The 18,254-nt window shown below is 34.8% G+C and overlaps 2 protein-coding genes and 1 pseudogene across 2 annotated transcripts; all 3 read left to right on the plus strand.

Annotated features, from left to right (window-relative positions):
• Positions 1–2,895: 2,895 nt before the first annotated feature.
• Positions 2,896–5,246, plus strand: LOC131019064 (expansin-B1-like). The gene is made up of 3 exons (XM_057947744.1): positions 2,896–2,939; positions 3,202–3,496; positions 5,052–5,246. Exons 1-3 carry the CDS (start codon positions 2,896–2,898, stop codon positions 5,244–5,246), a joined length of 534 nt encoding a protein of 177 aa, XP_057803727.1.
• Positions 5,247–6,417: 1,171 nt separating this feature from the next.
• Positions 6,418–7,398, plus strand: LOC131019065 (expansin-B4-like). Its single transcript, XM_057947745.1, has 4 exons — positions 6,418–6,505; positions 6,602–6,714; positions 6,800–6,990; positions 7,077–7,398. Exons 1-4 carry the CDS (start codon positions 6,418–6,420, stop codon positions 7,396–7,398), a joined length of 714 nt encoding a protein of 237 aa, XP_057803728.1.
• A 3,471-nt stretch (positions 7,399–10,869) lies between these two features.
• Positions 10,870–17,208, plus strand: LOC131014783 (monocopper oxidase-like protein SKU5; annotated as a pseudogene).
• Positions 17,209–18,254: the final 1,046 nt, after the last annotated feature.

Below are 18,254 nucleotides of genomic sequence, written 5' to 3' on the forward strand. Positions count from 1 at the left end.
TGAAATTTTCGATTGATTTGTTCTTGAGATTTCTCCAATTGCTTTATTTGTTTGATCTGTTTGATTTGTTTTCGTTTTGAAATGTTTGATTTCTCCAATTTCGTTCTCTGTTCCTGAGATTTCTCCAATTTTGTTTGATTTGTTTGAGTTCGATTGGTTTCATTCTCTGTTCATGAAATTTTTTGTTCCTGAGTGTGTATCTAATTTGTTTGAGTGTCGATTTGATTTCTCCAATTGCTTGATTTGTTTGAGTTCGATTTGATTTCGTTTTGAATGAGTGTGTATCTAATTTGTTGAATCAGTTTGAATTATTTCTTAAACTCATTACTAAATACATGTAGACCACACTCTTTTTTACTTAATTTTCATCTCCTTAATTTCTATGCCGAAAAACAATGAGACATGAATAGCGGGACGGAGGGAGTATATGACGCTCCGAACACTATTTGAACAAGTTAAGATCCAGCCGTTATCTTTTAATGAAAATTATAATTTTTTAAATAAAAATGGAAGAATAAATATAGAAAACTGAATATACTGAAAAGAGGAGTGGGGCCAAGATAAGAAAGCGACATATGCATGTGAGTCAACATGCAAATGCAAGATGAAATAAATAGGGATGCATGTTAAATAAGCAATGAGTACAAGTAAAGCAATTCATTGCCCGTCCGTTAAGAAACCTCTAAACATCTTCCTCCTTAATATCCACAAAAATGATTAAATTTTCATTTATTTATTTATTTTCTAATATTTATAGACATTTTAATAAATCAATGTGTTTTAACGATTTTTTCTAATTTCATTTTCGTAGTTAGAAGACATTATTTTAATGTCATAGCATATGGAGTATTTATTTTTCTTTTTTCTTTTCCAAATTTGATAAAAATAACATCTTCATCTATCAATATATATATATATATATATATATATATATATATATATATATATGGTTAGTTTCTATGGAGAAGCAAAAAAAAGTAGAGAATAGAGAAGCATTGAACATGTCATGAACATATCAGTAGAAAAATAGAGAAGCAGTTAAACATGTCATGAACTTTTGGGGGCTGGAGGGTTCGATGACTGTTCATGTTCAACACAAATTTTCGTTGAACATGGCCCGAATCAATCTCAGTCGTTAGATTAAATAAGATCAATGGCTGAGATTGCTTCTTCTTTCTTTGCAAATATTTGCTTCTCCATAGAACTCTCTCCTATATATATATGAGTGCACTCCTATGAAATTGTTATTTTTCGTGAGATCATGAGTACAAAGAATAAGGTAGTATATACCAATGAATAACAATATTAAAAAAAAATGGTAAAATTTTCACTCCCTCCAGCCCCTAAATTTAAATTGTCATGTCCTATCATCTTAATTATCTATCACTAATTAAGATAATTTAAACAAAAAAAAATTATTTTAGTCCATTAAGATGGAATATTTACAACATTCAAACCCTAAACTGACTAAGTTAAAAATAAAAAACTTTAATTGACTCAGTCATTTAAAGAGAATTAATCATCTATAGATACAAGCATAAATTCAACAAACTTTAAATATTAAAATTTTAACATATATAGCATCAAATCCTTAATTCTTATAAATTTCAATAGTTATATATAAAAAAAATATATTTAAAAAAATTGGGGAGGAGAGGGCTTCAGCCTCCCAATCCCCTGGATCAGCCCCTAGCTAGCGATTCTCACTCGTGAGTATATTTCGTAAGCAGAATTTACATTTAATTCCTGTATAATATTTGTTGATTTGAATACCTGATAAAATTATTATTAGAATCAGTAAGGTTACAAATTACATAAAGAAAAGAAAAGAAAAAATAATTTATTGTGATATAGATCTTACATGTTAGATCGGTTAAAATATTTATTGTTTACGTATACCGCAAGTTGCATAGTTTTGGTGAACGTGCATTGCGTGAACTTGATTTTTTAATATTGGGTCAAAGAGAGGAATATAATGTGTGCGTGTGTGTATAAGTGTATATATAATCAGTTTTAGTAGGTACGATCAATATGATGTCTATGTATCCCAATCCCACCTTCTAATTTAATTAATTTCTTTAAAATACTAAATATTGTGACGTTGCTATAGTAGCTACTAGCTAGAATATGACTTGTTAATATGAAAATATAGCATTCAATAGGAGAATGACACTATGTATGTATAGAACAAACAAAATACGCCCGCTCATATGTATATATTATACCCGTATTTTATGGTTTTTCTGTGCTTAAAATATCATTTCATCACAATTTTTTTCCCTCACTTTTTCAATTCATTCACAACTTTATCATACATAATTTATCAAAGACTCTTTATTTTATATTTTCTCTATCACAATAATAACAAGAATATGTAACTTTTCGTGAGATTGCTATTTTTCGTGAGATGTAAGACTAATGTGTAAGAGTATATAGTGATAAATAAGATACTCTCTCCGTCCCAACTTAAATGATGCACTGCTTTTCGATATGAGATTTAAATTGGGACGACTCAAAAAGGATACGCACCATTTAAGTTTGGACAGATGGAGTAGTATTTAGTGTTGAATAACGATATTAAAAAAATAATAGTAATAAAATTTTCGCTCCCTCCATAATTTCAAACCCAGTAAAAATTTAGTTTAGGGATTTGACAAATAAAATCATGAATTGTTTTAAAATTGCAATTTTAACGTGATTTTTGATGTGTGAATCTTTATAATTTTTAGGGTTAATACCGTAAAAAACCATGAACTTTGGGCCGATTTCCAAACTTTCCATGAACTATTTTTTTTATCCAATTTTCCATGAACTTAAGGACTTGAACAATTTTTCCATGATTTCTAAAATCCCCAAATTCAAAGCTGACATGGCACATTTTAAGTTACTGGAAAAATGACGTGGAATTGCCGGACGATTAATAAAACGACGCCGTTTAGGTGTGATAAAACGACGTCGTTTTTCATGTGTGTTGTCTCTCTCGCTCTTCTCTCTCTCTCCACTTTCTCTCTCCTGGAATTGACGCCGCCGCCGCCGCCGCGAATCGGAGCTGCTGCTGCTTGAAGATGAGACGCAGCTATTGCCGCTGCCTACCGCGAATCGGAGCAAGGGATGGGCCAGAGTTCACCTATTAATTGCTTTGATTTCCTCCGTCTCCTCCGCGACTAAATCGACTAAATCGTCTGCTTAAATTGGGGGCAGGGACGCTGCGAATCTTGTGTGGTGGTGGGGTAGGGGCGGCGGATCTGGTGCCTTCGCACCCCTTTTCCTTCTCGCCGGCCCCTTCACGCCCTCGTCTCTCACCACCGGCGAGGAATTCTATGGAACCAGCAGACGTTTGGTGCCGGAGGCGGTGGTGAAGGAGGCGGCGGATCTGCAGGGTTGGTGTGGTGGTGGATCTGGTGTGGTGGTGGTAAAGGTCGCGAATCGGAGCAGAGCGGAGAGGGCGGCGACTGGCGTGGCGGCGGGAGGGGCGTCGGATCTGGTGCAGCGGCAGGTGGGCGGCGACTGAAATTAGGGTTTGGCCGGTGGGAAAAATGGAGGAAGGAAAGAGGGAGAAGAAAAGGCGCCGGCCTCGCGGCGCCGGAGGCGGTGAAAACCGGCAAAGTCCGCCGGAGGAGAGCGAGAGAGAGATAAGAGAGCAGAGAGGGAACGTAGGGAGAGAGAGAAGGGTGAGGAAGAAGAAGAATTAGCTTTTTTTGTTTTTTTTTAATATTATTTTCCATGTGGCAATTTTTGGTCCACATCAGCTCGTATTGCCAAATCATTGCCATGTCAGCCCGGAGTTTCACCGGAGGAAAAATTCGTGGAAAAATTGTTCAGGCGTTTAAGTTCATGGAAAATTGGATAAAAAAAATAGTTCATGGAAAGTTTTGAAATCGCACCAAAGTTCATGGTTTTTTACGGTATTAACCCTAATTTTTATAATTCCATCACCCACATTTTTTTTTTCTGATCGTCGGAGTGCTGAATTTCACTTATTTATGACACTTCAGAAGTTCATCTTAGATTTTTTTTTTACTTGACGTTCATCTTAGAATTGATTTAAGAGAATTTAACATTTATGAGAAAAATTAGATAAATTGTGTAAATACTGTATTTTATATCAAAATTTAAAAATTATAAAAAAAAATCAAAATTCACCGAAAGTATATTTTATGGCAAATTGCCCATTTTTTTTTAATAAAAAAATAAACAAGATTTGTGCAGTTAAACCCGTGCACGAATAAATCCCACACGTGTGCTCCACTAGTCAAATACTATTACTCACTTTGGTGAATGAGGCGTACGGCCGCCATACTTTAAATTTTCAGTCCAATTTGAAAAGGTGTTACTCTCACTTATCCTATCATTCTTATTTATTAGTAATATATTATGAGTATAATAATAAATATTATGGTTGCCTTTCCTTCTGGGAGAGGTAATGCAGGGTCGGTGCGCTTGCATTTTCTATTGGCGAATAAATAAAGTTGAAATGCACGCTTTTTTGCTTTTAATAACACGTCACATATATATTTAGATCCAAAAGATTTTCTTGTTAACGCATGCAAGATTTTAATAAGGCTCGAAAACTTTTTTTTTTTTTTTTCTGACAAAGAATAAGATCTCATAAGTTGTTTAAATCTGATAAAGCACACACCAAGCTAAATTAATTGATACTAGTATATTTTTTTGGAGTTGGTGTAAGAGGTTTATTTGATGATTCAATCAATTATGGCAAATATACTATACTTACTGATTATGATTGATGAAGCATGAAATGGCAAATAGGTAATGTTACATGCATTGGGTTCTTGTCTTGATTATTTAAATGTACATAGTTAATTACTAAATAAATCACTATACCTTACAAGAATACTTTTGAAGTTTTCAACTTTACACCCCAACCTTTTGATTTGTTGTAATTAGTAGATTTAAGATCACCTTCAACTTTTCCGATTATTAAAAATTTCAATTAATTAATCAATCTTTCGGGCTCGAACCCTTACTATCTAGCTTTCGTGGTGGAGAGTTTAAATGGATATGGTGATATTGCTCATATTGAGCTGCAGCCTTCAAATTCAGACTGGGTGTCGATGCAGAGATCTTGGGGCGTCACATGGAAATGTGACTTAAGGGAGTGGCAAAAGGGTCCTTTTTCTGTGAGGATCACTGGACCCGAAAACAGCACATCAGTCACCGCGTACAATGTCATTCCCTACGATTGGTCGCCTGGAAAATACTATTATTCAAATGTTAATTTTTGATATTAATTAATTATCATATATACTATTGTTATAAGATTAATTGAAATTATCAAATGTAACCCTATTTGATTGTTGAAAGTAATAAGATTATCTCTTTGTGAGAACCCCGACTCCCTATATGGCTGTTTGATGACATAACGTGTGTATGTGCTAGCTAGTCTTTTGTGTGGTCGGCCCCATTTCAATTCTTTTTTATTTTATTTTTAATTAAGTTCAACTAAATTAATTAACAAGTTACGTTGCTGTTTTTTTTAATCAATTGAGAAGTAATGAATCTTATGTGAAAGTTAATAAGTTATAATTAAAATCAGTAAATTTTAAATTTTAATTAAACAATGATTAGGAATTATTCTGCAGTAATTGTTTACGTACAAGTGAGCTTACCAATTAACTATGCAGATGCCGACTAATTATGTCGTAAATTCCGTTTGAGTAATAATCTACTAATAAATTACTCTAAAACATTAATATCCCCACAGTCCAATTACTCCGACATTTCCATACTTACGCAGTTTATATGCGTGATATTCTATTTGGAAACGATCGTATGGAAAAGTATATATGGTTGGTTCCTCCAGTTTTTTTAACTGTCCCATTTTATTTTATATTCTTATTTCTCAATAGTGTCTCATTAATTTAAAAATCTGATAGTAAAATTTGATATTCTTCTCAGTTTACTCAGCTTTAATATTATTTATGATTCAATAATTAGCTGTATATATGCATGCATTTATCATAATAATAGATAGATCGATAAAGTGATAAAGGTAAAAATTCGTAAAATCTTCTATTTTTCTAGGCATGCAATTTGATGGTTGGAGACACTAAAAGAAATATAGGAAGTAATAATCTACCATCCAAATTAAGATGATTAATTATCTCTCTTAATTAGGAAATTTCTTATAAAAATAGCCCCAGCCCAAGTATTCATTACAATATGTATATTTCTAAATCTTTGTGAAGAGCGAGAATATCGTAATTGTGGTAGTTATATAAGGAAATTAACACTACTCGGTCACACTATAAGAACGTTTTGTCACGAGAACTAGGTAAATACTTGGATAAAGAGTAACTCGAAAAAATTATCAGCATGATGCTAATTTCACAAAATTACAGTAGTTACTTCATATTACTATTAGTTTTGTTGCTCACAAACGACTTATGCTTGTGCATGCCTTCGGAGTTAGGGAATGCTACACTAGCTGCTTTCTCAACGGCCGTTGCTACGTGGTACGGCAGTCCCACCGGAGCAGGAAGTGGTATATGTTGTTTGCATAGACAAAATGAAAAGAAAATATACTAGTATAATATTTATGATTAATGTATTTTTTCTTCTTTTTGGTTATTAATTGTAGGCGGAGCTTGTGGTTTTGAAAATGATGTGATAAATGCTCCTTACTATGGCATGATTTCTGCTGGAAACCAAAAAATATTTAGATCTGGAGCTGGTTGTGGGACTTGTTACTCGGTATTATTATCACTATATTTATTTATTTATTATATAAATTCGATATATATATTGCGAATATAATTTTGTTATAAATTTTTTGTAGATAAAATGCAGTGAAAATCCATCTTGCTCAGGAGCTCCAATAAGTGTAACAATCACAGACGAGTGCCCTGGCGCCTGTAATAATGAGCCTTTTCACTTTGATTTAAGTGGAAAAGCCTTTGGCTCTTTAGCAAAACGTGGGCAAGCTGATGCTTTAAGGAAAGCCGGAAGGATCAACGTTCAATACACAAGGCAATGCATCTCTCTCTCTTTCTCTCTTCATCTCTGTCTCTCAATGAATGAAGAAATGGCAATCGCAATTGCATAAATATATGCAGGATAAGATGCCGATACAAGTCAAACATAGCATTTAAGATCGACAAGGGGTCGAACCCCTTCTATCTATCTTTCGCGGTGGAGGATGTCAACGGTGACGGAGAGCTCGCCGGAGTGGCGATATTGCCCCAAGGCTGGAAATCGTGGGCTCCGATGCAACGTGTTTTTGGGGAGACTTGGAAATTCGACGTGCCGAGCGCCGCCGCCGGTCCCTATTCGGTTAGGTTGACCGATAGCACCCGGACATCGGTCGTGGCTCGAAATGTGATTCCGGTGAATTGGGCGCCTCAGAAAACATATTACTCAATTGTTAATTTTGCTTGATGTTTTGGAGTTGATCATGCATGCATTTTTAGGGTTTTGTTGTTTAGTTAAGTGGTGAAATTGTGAGTTTGGAGTTTCAGAGATAGTTCTAGCTAGGTTGACTTTCACGTGCCCGCTTAGGATAGCGGTTATAGTTAGATTAATGTTCAATCATGAATAATAATGCGACTCGTTTCTCTAAGACCCTTGTTCTTGCTTTTTTTTTTTTTTTTTTTTGACTTGGATCCTAATACCCTTGTTTTAGTGAACATAAAAGTTATTCCCGTCTTGGCTTACCTAATATGGACATACGGGTTAAAATTTATAGACAAAATAAGCAGCTTATTAGAAGGATTATAAGAATATATATATTGTTATTTTGCGATAAAATTATATCTCTCCTACCTTAATTATGCTCGGGATTATACCTTGCAAAAAGGATTAACATAATCAAGCCGCCCCATTTCTCGGCATTTTCCGTAATGATTAGTTAATTGATTACGACTGCCAAATCCTTTTTTTTCCTTTTGCATCTACGACTGCCAAATCCGTTCATGAACTGATCATATATAATATAATTACTCAAGGGAATTATTTGCCAAATTATTATGTATATAGAATTTATATAGTGTATATTCTTAAATTTTGACTATATCAAAAACATCTTGAATTTTGACTATATCAAAAAGATCTTAGTTGCACTAAGAGCATCCACAACAGATCTCTCAAAATTTTACTCCTAAAAATATTCCTAAAATCTTCCCTAAATTATTTTTAACCCCTATTTTATAATTGCACACAGCAACTCTCCCATTTTTCATTATCTATTTTATAAATTTAGGATTAGATTAAAGGGGTGTAAATTTAGGATTAAATTTGAGGGGGTGTAAATTTTTTTGTGGGCCCAACTTAATATAGGTGATCCGTTGGATGATCATTTTATCTAACTTTTGTATTATTTTAGCTCAAATTTAAAGTTAGGATTACTTTTGAGAGATTTGCTGTGGATGCTCTAACTATCTATACAAGCATTGGCGGATCTAGGGGGGCTGAAGCCCCCTCCCAATTTTTGAGGTTTATTTATTTATTTATATATTTATTATTATTATTATTATTATTATTATTATTATTATTATTATTATTATATATAATATATATTATTCTATATATCTATATATATGTGTATATAAATAAGAAAAAAAAATATCCAACTATCCATATTACTTGTTTAATATTGTACATTGATTTGTTACATTTATGTTATTTTTATCCTATTTTTTTTCTTTCTTATTTAATTTTTAATGTTGAATTTGAGTCAATTCTCAAGTTAAAAGTAAAATTACGAATTATTAATAATGAAAATTAGTTTATTTGTTTAGAAGATTAAAAAATACATAAAAGTATGTCTTTATATACTTTCAATCTACTTGATGTTAAATTAATTGAGTTGCGAACAATTATCTATTATATCAAGTAATTGTTAAAAAAATGTATGAAAATTTGTTTCGGAGGCTCTCGCCCTCGAACCCCTATGTAAATATTTTCAAACGCCGTAGTTCAACAAATTCAACCTCCCTAACGTTAAATCTTGGATCCGCCCCTGTATACAAGGATTGAAGTTATCAACCCTATAATTAGCTTTACCTCGAGTGTAAAAGACCAAATTTAATTACTCAAACTACTTAGGTCACCATGTCATGTCATTTTCTAACAACTATAATCGTTTCATTAAGTCCCCAAGAGAACAACAAGTGGTGCAGACTCTTGTCTACGAACAATGAGGTCCAAGTTCAAATCTCACCGTTCTCCCTCCCCAAAGTAAAAAAAAAAAACCGTTTCATTAATTATTCCATTTATTTTGTTTATCTCAAACGACTTATGCTTTTGCATGCCTTGGAAATTAGTGAATGCCGTACTCGACGGAGATGGTTTCTAACCGGAGTAATATGTATATAACTTGAAATTTGGTGTTTAGGTTAAGGGTGTGTTTGCTTTTTATCCCTTTAAATGGAAGGATAACAAAAATTTATGCTTTTAAATGTCTCATTTCTTATTCCATATTTTACATAAAAGAGAAGTTCACCATTTTTTCTTCCTTATTTTCATTTCAAGGAGGGATAATATTATTCCTCCATTTTGGTGTGATAATATTATCCCTCCTTCAAGTGAAAATAAGAAAGGAAAAATAATGAACTTCTCTTTTGTGTAAAATGTAGGATAAAAATTGAGACATTTAAAGACATAAATTTTTGTTATTCCCTCATTTTTTTCATCCATCAAAGTGAACGCACCATAAAGATAATAAAAAATCTCGCATCTACCAGTATGGAAATTATAAGTATCCCTAAAGAGAAAGGATGAAAAAAGGCAATTACTTTTTTTTTTTGACGTGAAAAAAAAGCCCATTACTATACAGTTTTGATCTATGGCATTTTTATTAGTACTTTATTTCCGTCTCGACTACCGATCATTTATCAAGTAGGGTTCACTTAAAATATCAAATAAAAGAAATTTTAATGCACCGTCAATGAAGAAAACCGACAATGTAACATGCAACTATTTGATGGGGGAGAAAATATTAAATAAATTTATAATGACAATTTTTAATTTAAAATCAATTTTAAAATAATTGAATGATAATTTTGTGATTATAATAATTTTTTTAAATTGTGAAATTCAACTAATTATAAAATATTTGATATGCATATTAAATTAAAGATCATGACAACTGACAAGAGCTTTAATTTGTTATACTATTTTATATAAATATTGGATTTAAAACATAAAATTTATATTTATTTAAAGATTAAAATTTAACAAAATTCTCTTTAATCTCTCATTTGTTCTAAATAAACATTCCATCCGTCCGCCAAAAGAAGACCACTTTTACTATATCGGGCGTCCGCAAAGAGTATATCATTTTTCTTTTAAAGAAATGATCTCACGATCCACTTTAATCTTTTATCCTTACAAGCACTCTTTATTTACAAAAAAATTACTCCAAATTCAATCTCAATCACACATCTCATAAAGTGGTGGGACAATTTCTCCACTACATCAAAATTATCACTAATTTTATTAAATTTTGTGCTCATCCAAAGTGTTGTCCACTTTTGGCGGACGGAGTATTTTTCAATTTTTTTATACTCATTTTCATTTTTCTATTAACTTATTTTAAAAATATATATTTTCGTACATTACACAAGTCCAAACGATAATTCATCTTCATCTATAAACTAACATTCTTTTGAAGATAACCTCTTACAATCAAACACTAAATTTGAAAACGAGAAATCTTGGGCATTGAGCAATTGGCTATCATTTTGAATAATTAGCAAACCAACAAAATGAACAAAAAGATTACATTTTTAAATTGTGACCCCACACAAGATCAAATTCCACTTAGAAACGCAAAGCCCTTTATCAAGATTCAAATTTTCTCCCCTAAAAAATCCGAATATAAAATGCCGCGAAAAATGACATTGACTCGACGCGAAGTGGGTGCCCACAGGGATTTCTCATGGTGCCGGCGCGTGTACAATCAATTGTACAACCGTCTCTATGAAAACGAGACATTTGTTCCAAGTGGCTGTGACACAAGAACCTCAACCCACTCGCAACAACCTTGTCTGAAAACTTGGGCATTCTCTTTTTCTTGGTTTGAACGGTTGCTGAAAATGGTTATGTGATTGAGAGGGGAATATATGAATTGAATGATGGGTTCAAGAAAGAGTAGCTGCGGCACCAACTATGATTACTCTTTTAAGGTTCTGTTAATTGGCGATTCTGCTGTGGGAAAGAGCAGCCTTTTGCTCAGTTTTATCTCCAACTGCCAGCAGTTTCCTCATGATCTTTCTCCTACTATTGGTATGTTGTGTGTGTGCTTTGTATTGGGCTGATTATATTTTTGTAGCGGGTCAGACAATTCTGGTTCTTTTTTTTGATGATAAAGTTTGATTCTTGAATTTCTTAGTGAGGAATACTTGTGATATGTATCGGCATGATAGTGTTAGGGGTGAGGTTTAGCCAGTTTTGAATTTTTTGTGTTTTATCCTTGAAGTTTCCTGTGAGAAATTTGTCAGAATTTGTGCATTTTCAACTTTTTTGTGTGGTTTTTATGGTCTTAAAATTTGATCATTTACTGGCAGATTTTTTTTGAAGTTTCCAGCAATGTTTTGAAGGTTCATGAAGTTCGATGCCTTAGCTTTTGTATGGTTTTATGGCCTTAAATTTGGTTTTGGGAGATTGAAAACTTTGTTTCAGGCTTCTTTGATTTTTTATTTTTTTATTTGTTTTTGCTTTTGTGTTTTTGTAAGTGTGTTTTGGCTTCCTTGATTGGATTTGATTTAGTTTAGGTTTATGTTTGATCGGTTGTGCTTGATTTTTCAGGAGTGGATTTCAAGATAAAGCTGCTAACCACTGCTGGAAAAAGACTCAAACTTACGATTTGGGATACAGGTATAACTTTCTGTCCTAATCCTCTAATTAGTCCAACCTATTTGCTGATGGGAACTTGGTTACAACTGTGAATTATAAGAACCTCCTTGTTACGGGAAATGTTCATATTTTGGACTGTTTTTTGCTAGATTTTGATTTGAAGTCAGTGCAACCACACGGAGATGATTAAGTAGAACTTTTCAAGTAAATGCTGTCACTTTCGGCATTATGATTCTCTTTGCTCAAAATAATAAGGACGAATGAGAAATTGGGATTCAATAGGTTTATGTTGGTGAGTATTTGGCTTTGTGGTTGAAGTGTCTTTTCAATAGGGTCCAGCAATTTAGTTGATAGGTTTGTTCATTATTTATGAATTTAACTTCATATAATGCGACACTGAATTTGGTCAGGTATTCAGAATGGTTAGTTATGACAATTAAAACTCTTTTGTTAATGGGATCGAATGCCAAACTTTGTAGCAAATGGTTTGTTCATGTGCTTCAATTCTATGAAGAACTTGTAGAAATTGTTGTGTCAGTCGAAAGAACTTGTCATTGAGAAGCCAGAGTGCGAAATGCCTTTGTTATGTACACCAAAAAACAGGACATGAAATTAGATTAATCTTGTGCCATTGATTCAATGCCAACCGTGTATTCAAATCGTTTTTACTTTGGCTTTTATTTACTCGTTCTATGTTAAGAACTCATGCATAAGTGTATATTGCGATTCAGCTGGGCAGGAAAGGTTCGGATCATTAATAAGTTCCTACTACAGAGGAGCACACGGTATCATCCTTGGTACGACATTCTAGTTTGGTCGTGGATGCCTTTTTTTCTCTTATGATGATGAAGAATTTCGAATAATCTCTGCATCATTCTATATGAACTCTTTGCAGTCTATGATGTTACAAGACGAGAGACCTTTACAAGTCTATCGAAGACCTGGGTTAAGGAATTAGAGCGTTGCTGCACGGATCCCGATTGTATCAAGATTCTAGTTGGCAACAAAGTTGATAGGGTAAGTGACATATATGCGTGTTGCTGTGTATCGTGTCTTTCTAGACAACCACACGACCCATCTTGCTGATGGATACCCTGTTTTCAGGAAAACGAGAGGGCTGTTACGACGGAGGAGGGGATGGCTCTCGCACAAGAGCACAAGTGTTTGTTTCTTGAGTGCAGCGCCAAGACTCAAGCAAATGTGAAGCAATGTTTCAAAGAGCTTACTCTAAAGGTTGGTTCCATATATCCCAATTTAATTGGACAAAGTTTATCAAATTGAAAAATATAACAGAAAACATTCATCATCTCATTGCCCTAAGTTTTAGATTCGAAACAATTTTAAGCTCAAACTTCTAGCACATTTAGTTTTTGTACAGATATTGGAGGTACCGAGCCTGCTAGAGAAAGGATCTACGCCGGTAAAGAACCAGATTTTAAAGCAAAAACAAGTTGGCCACAATGGCAATTGCTGTTCCTAGTTCAAATTCAGCGTTTTTGCAGGTCCCCTTCGACTTGAATCGAATATGAATCCGATTTCCTAGTTATCATATGTAAATTTAAGTTAGTTTGTTTCACTGCATTCTTTTAATCTTTTACACACTGGCAGTTTTGCACGCCCCAAAATTCCATGAACGAATCATATTTGTATATGTATATAATGCATAATGATATGTATGTGTACTTATTCCAGTAATTTATCACTTGTGTTTCTCTTTTCATATTTTGGGTGTTGTTGATTTTCATTTGTGCTCATAGCGAATGTGGATTTCTCCTCGTTGCACGAAACTGAGTGCCAATATATGAATGCCAGCAGCGCGTTTCTTGATGCATATAGATGTGTTATAACAGTTTGAAGGGTAGTTTGTTGCTTTTGTCCTAATTTTCGACCTTTTGTTATCCCTTTATTTGTCTAGTTTTCTTGGCTGGTTGCTGCTGAATCAGTCTCTCTCTCTCTCTCTCTCTGCTGAATCAGTCTTCAAAACATGACAGAAAGACAGCCTAGGCTTGTTCGAAACAACCTTGTTAATCAGAAAATGATGTGTCTAGGTGCCGGCACAATGTGATCTTAATGCTTATACAAACAAAGTCTTTTACTGTATGATTTGATATTTGTCTTCAAACAAGGCCTGCTTCTCTTGTACCAGTATATAAGATGGTTCCATCGTAGCATCTCGACTCGACTTTCTGTTCACTTCTCTAGAGCTGCTTCAATGGCTTCTTATGCCCCCCTTAAGCAGGCACTTGTCTCTCTCTTGCTTCTTCTCTCTCTTCTCTCTAGTATGAACTGCTTAGACATCTACTATGAATGGATTGTCGCAGCTGAGATCACACCTATCTATTCCATGACCAACAATCATACTAGTGTAAGTATATGCACTCCTATCTCATCTCTCTCACTCTACTTTTACTAATGTATGCAACTTTTGCAGGTTATCAAGATCAATGGAATGTTCCCCGGCCCGCTCATAAACGCGAACGACTAACGATATTGTTCATGTCAATGTGTTCAACAATTTGGATGAACACTTGCTCTTTACATGGTTATGATCAATCTTTTCGAGAACTGCTACTTTTTTAATTTTTTTATTTGGGTGGTTTACTGATTCTGTTTTCTGGTGTTTTGAAGGAATGGAATACAGCAGAGGCTGAACTCGTGGCAAGATGGGGTGTCAGGGCACGAACTGCCCGATCGAGCCTGGGACAAACTGGACTTATGTTTTTCAGGCGAAGGATCAAATTGGCTCCTACACTTACTTCCCTTCTATAAACTTCCAGAAGTCTGGTGGAGGATACGGCCCGATTCGTGTCAACAATCGCAATGTCATCCTAGTGCCTTTCCCTAAACCGGAAGCCGAGTTTGATCTCCTCGTTGGTGACTGGATGGAGGAATACTACAAGGTAACACTCTGCAGACATCTGTTCTTGTCGACTGTCCTTAATTTTCTTGACCTTGTGTTTGATTTTATGCATTTTGATGGCAGAATGCTCGGATAATGATACAAGAAAACACAAATCAAATGTTCCCTAGTGTCATTTTGATGAATGGGAAGGGGCCTTATGGCAGTCTTGGTTCCACATTGTATGAGTCTTTCAATGTCACAAAAGGTGAATGAGTTGTCCCATTCTTCAAGCTTTTTTCTCTGGAGTTCTTGATCTTGAATCGTATTCGTGGTGGTTGTTATATGCAGGGAAGACCTACCGGTTTAGGATCTCAAACGTCGGGACTCAGTTTAGCTTCAACTTGAGGTTTCAGAAGCATCAGATGGTTCTTGTGGAGACAGAAGGCTCCTATACGGACCAGATCGCGTTGGATTCTCTGGATGTGCACGTTGGCCAGTCGTACTCAGTTCTTGTCACTGCGGATCAAGATGAGGCCGACTACTATGTCGTGGCCACCCCAAAATTTTACAAGTTTGATGCATCCAATAGCTCGCTTGTTGCCAAAGGGATACTTCATTACATGAACTCTGCTTCAGCTGTCCAAGGCCCCATCCCAGATGGCCCCGATCCCTTCGATTTGGATTTTTCGATCAATCAAGCTAAATCCATAAGGTAAGCAATCACATTGTATCCTAGTATGTTGCTTTCAACTTATGATGGTATTTTTGCAAGTGAAGATGGAATCTGACATGCTGGTGCTGCGAGGCCTAATCCACAAGGCACGTTCAACGTGTCGAATGTAACGCTGTCTCAGACATTCGTCCTCCACGGATCGAGAGCTTTGATCAATGACGTCCGGAGCTATGTTGTGAACAATGTGTCTTATCTCACTCCCAACACTCCCCTCAAGCTTGCTGATTACTTCAGAAATGGCTCCGGTGTGTACCAGCTCGACAAATTCCCTACCCAGTCGATCAGTGGTGCGGCGGTCTACGGAGTTTCGGTGGTGACGGGGGTGCACAAGGGGTGGCTGGAGATTGTGTTCAAGAATGAGCTTGAAGATGAGATTGATTCTTGGCATTTAGATGGCTTTGGATTTTTTGTTGTGGGGTGAGTGAGGTCTTTTTTTATGGTTGTTATACTAGTTAAATGTCTTGATGGGATTTGTTGAAACTATGATTGTAGATTTGGTGAGGGGGAGTGGACAGTAGATTCCCGCGCCACGTATAATTTATACGATCCGGTTGTTCGTTCGACTGTGCAAGTGTATCCAGGCGGATGGAGTGCTGTGTATGTGTTTCTTGACAACCCTGGGATGTGGAACTTGAGATCCCAGAACTTGGTGCATTGGTACATGGGGCAGGAGATCTACATTAGGGTTCACAACGACGACCCCAACCCCGCCAAGGAGCGCCCGCCCCCTCAGAACCTTCTCGTATGCGGTGAGCGCTCTAGCATTTTTTTTTAAAGAGGATCAATAATAATTTTGCATTTCTTTTCTGGTGATTCGAACCCTCAACTTAATGGTTGGAGAGGAGCTGCACTTCGTTGTTGGCGAGTGCTCTACCCTTGACTATTACTTAGAGGTGTCAAAATAGACATGTTTTTTAAGGCATGATATAGAGGGTGTTTGGCTAGCTTAGAATCTCTTTAAAATAATTTATAAGTTCCTTCAATATTTGACAAAATAAGCTATTAAACAAACAACTTATAAGCTCCCTAAAAAATAAGTTAATCTGCTCCAATTTATTATTTTAAAATCTTATACACTAATCATTTTGCAAATATTATTCAATCATAATTTGTTATTTTCATCATATATCTTTCCAAGTTCATCTCTCTCTATTGTTATTTTTCTAGCAAAACTTTTGTTTCTTTACAAAATTCACTCTCTAGCTTATAAATTTAATTATACAAACATTTTCACCTCTCATAAACTCTTGATAAACTATATAGGCTCGACATCTTATAAGCTATTAGAGATTATAAACTCTTTGAAATAAGCTTAGCCAAACACCCTCGCAATTTGATCCTTTACCTGCCCAAATTCTTTCTTCGGCCCTCGGGTTTGGTCTGCATAGGCCATGGCCGGCCCAAAATAGCTTGCAGTAACATTGGGCCTACGCATGTCGTGATACAATTAAGCCCAGTATTGTTTGAATCTCCATTGGGCCTGATGGGCTCGGGTTGAGTTGGCCCGGCCCGACAGTTTGCCTTAATTGTTGCTTATATGAAGTGAGCTTTGGTTGGATTGTTGTTACAGGAGTGGTGGATGATGATGTTGCTTTTACACCTGCACCTGCACCGGCTCCGCAGGAAGGGTGGTGAGGGAGATCCCTACCGATTTATTTTTCTTCTATTCGATTTTTTTCCCCCTTTTTTATTTTCTTGTTTTAGACTCATCTATCTATATTGTGACAATGAAATCAGTGATTCTTTATTACGACGTGTAAAATTGAAAGTTAGCCTCGAATTTACATCAATAATGAAGACAAGTGTCTTCTCTTTTCTATTTCACATGTATTTACACATTATCTTATTGCTTCTAATTAAGAACCACAATGACTAAGCATTGCCGAGAATGCCGTAGGCCCTAGCGAATAGCCGAATATACATATAAGAGAGAGGGAATTCAGCAACGACAAATAAGAATAATGAATAAATTAATAAAATTTATTAATAAGTTAATATAATACATAAATAGTCCATTTTCACTTGTGTTTGAATTTAGAAAGAACAAAAATTTCATAATATTAACTGAATAGGACTATTTTGTGTATTACATTGATTTATTTGTAATTTTCATTTCTCAATAAAGATAACAATAATGAATAAATCAACAAAAAAAGTAGTATGACTTAAAAACCTATTTGTTCATTAGTAGTATGACTTAAAAATTATTTTCATTAAGTAGTCCAAAAACTTAGAAGTGCTAGTAGTGGACATTTTGATTAAAACTAGTAAATTTGATCAATATTTGTTCATTCTTTAGCTATATATTAAAAAAAAACATTTCCTATATTATAGTATTGACTACAAATATCTTTTAACAATGTTAGTATATATTTATAGATCTTCTGAAAGGTGATGCAATGAATGTTGAAAGGAGAGTATTTTATGGCTATATTTTGGCAATTACCAATTAATTAATCACTCAAAATTCTAAAAATCTCAATATATTTCATTTTTTTCTGTAATCTGATTGTGTTTTGTCATTTATATGCCTATAAATTAAGCGACTCTGCAATCATAAAAAAAAAATATATGTAAAGTTAAAATGAGAGACAGCATGAGCATAATTAAAATTCTTATTCTCTTTGTCTCTCTACAACTCCTCTCTCCCGAAGAAGTTGTGAGTGGATGTTCTACCACAGAACAACAAATTAAACAGTTTATATAATCAACACGCTCCCCGTGGGCGACAAATCCCCACCGTTAAAGGTGCATTGTAAATTCGACGGTCGGGATCTCGTAGATGGCACACTTTATCACGATCAAGATTTTCATTGGAATTTCTGCGATGATTCCGACGCTAAGATATTGTTCTGCCTTCTTCAA

The sequence above is a fragment of the Salvia miltiorrhiza genome, chromosome 3 (assembly GCF_028751815.1).
Source record: "Salvia miltiorrhiza cultivar Shanhuang (shh) chromosome 3, IMPLAD_Smil_shh, whole genome shotgun sequence".
Lineage (NCBI taxonomy): Eukaryota > Viridiplantae > Streptophyta > Magnoliopsida > Lamiales > Lamiaceae > Salvia > Salvia miltiorrhiza.

Bases quoted from the DNA above. Each gene is read 5' to 3' on its own strand.
- LOC131019064 (XM_057947744.1), top strand. From the start codon at position 2,896: ATGACGTGGAATTGCCGGACGATTAATAAAACGACGCCGTTTAG. The intron at 2,940-3,201 runs GTGTGATAAAAC...AATTGGGGGCAG, and splicing joins AATAAAACGACGCCGTTTAG to GGACGCTGCGAATCTTGTGT. The intron at 3,497-5,051 runs GTGGGCGGCGAC...ATTGAGCTGCAG, and splicing joins CGGATCTGGTGCAGCGGCAG to CCTTCAAATTCAGACTGGGT.
- LOC131019065 (XM_057947745.1), top strand. From the start codon at position 6,418: ATGCCTTCGGAGTTAGGGAATGCTACACTAGCTGCTTTCTCAACGGCC. The intron at 6,715-6,799 runs GTATTATTATCA...AATTTTTTGTAG, and splicing joins GTTGTGGGACTTGTTACTCG to ATAAAATGCAGTGAAAATCC. The intron at 6,991-7,076 runs GCAATGCATCTC...AAATATATGCAG, and splicing joins ATCAACGTTCAATACACAAG to GATAAGATGCCGATACAAGT.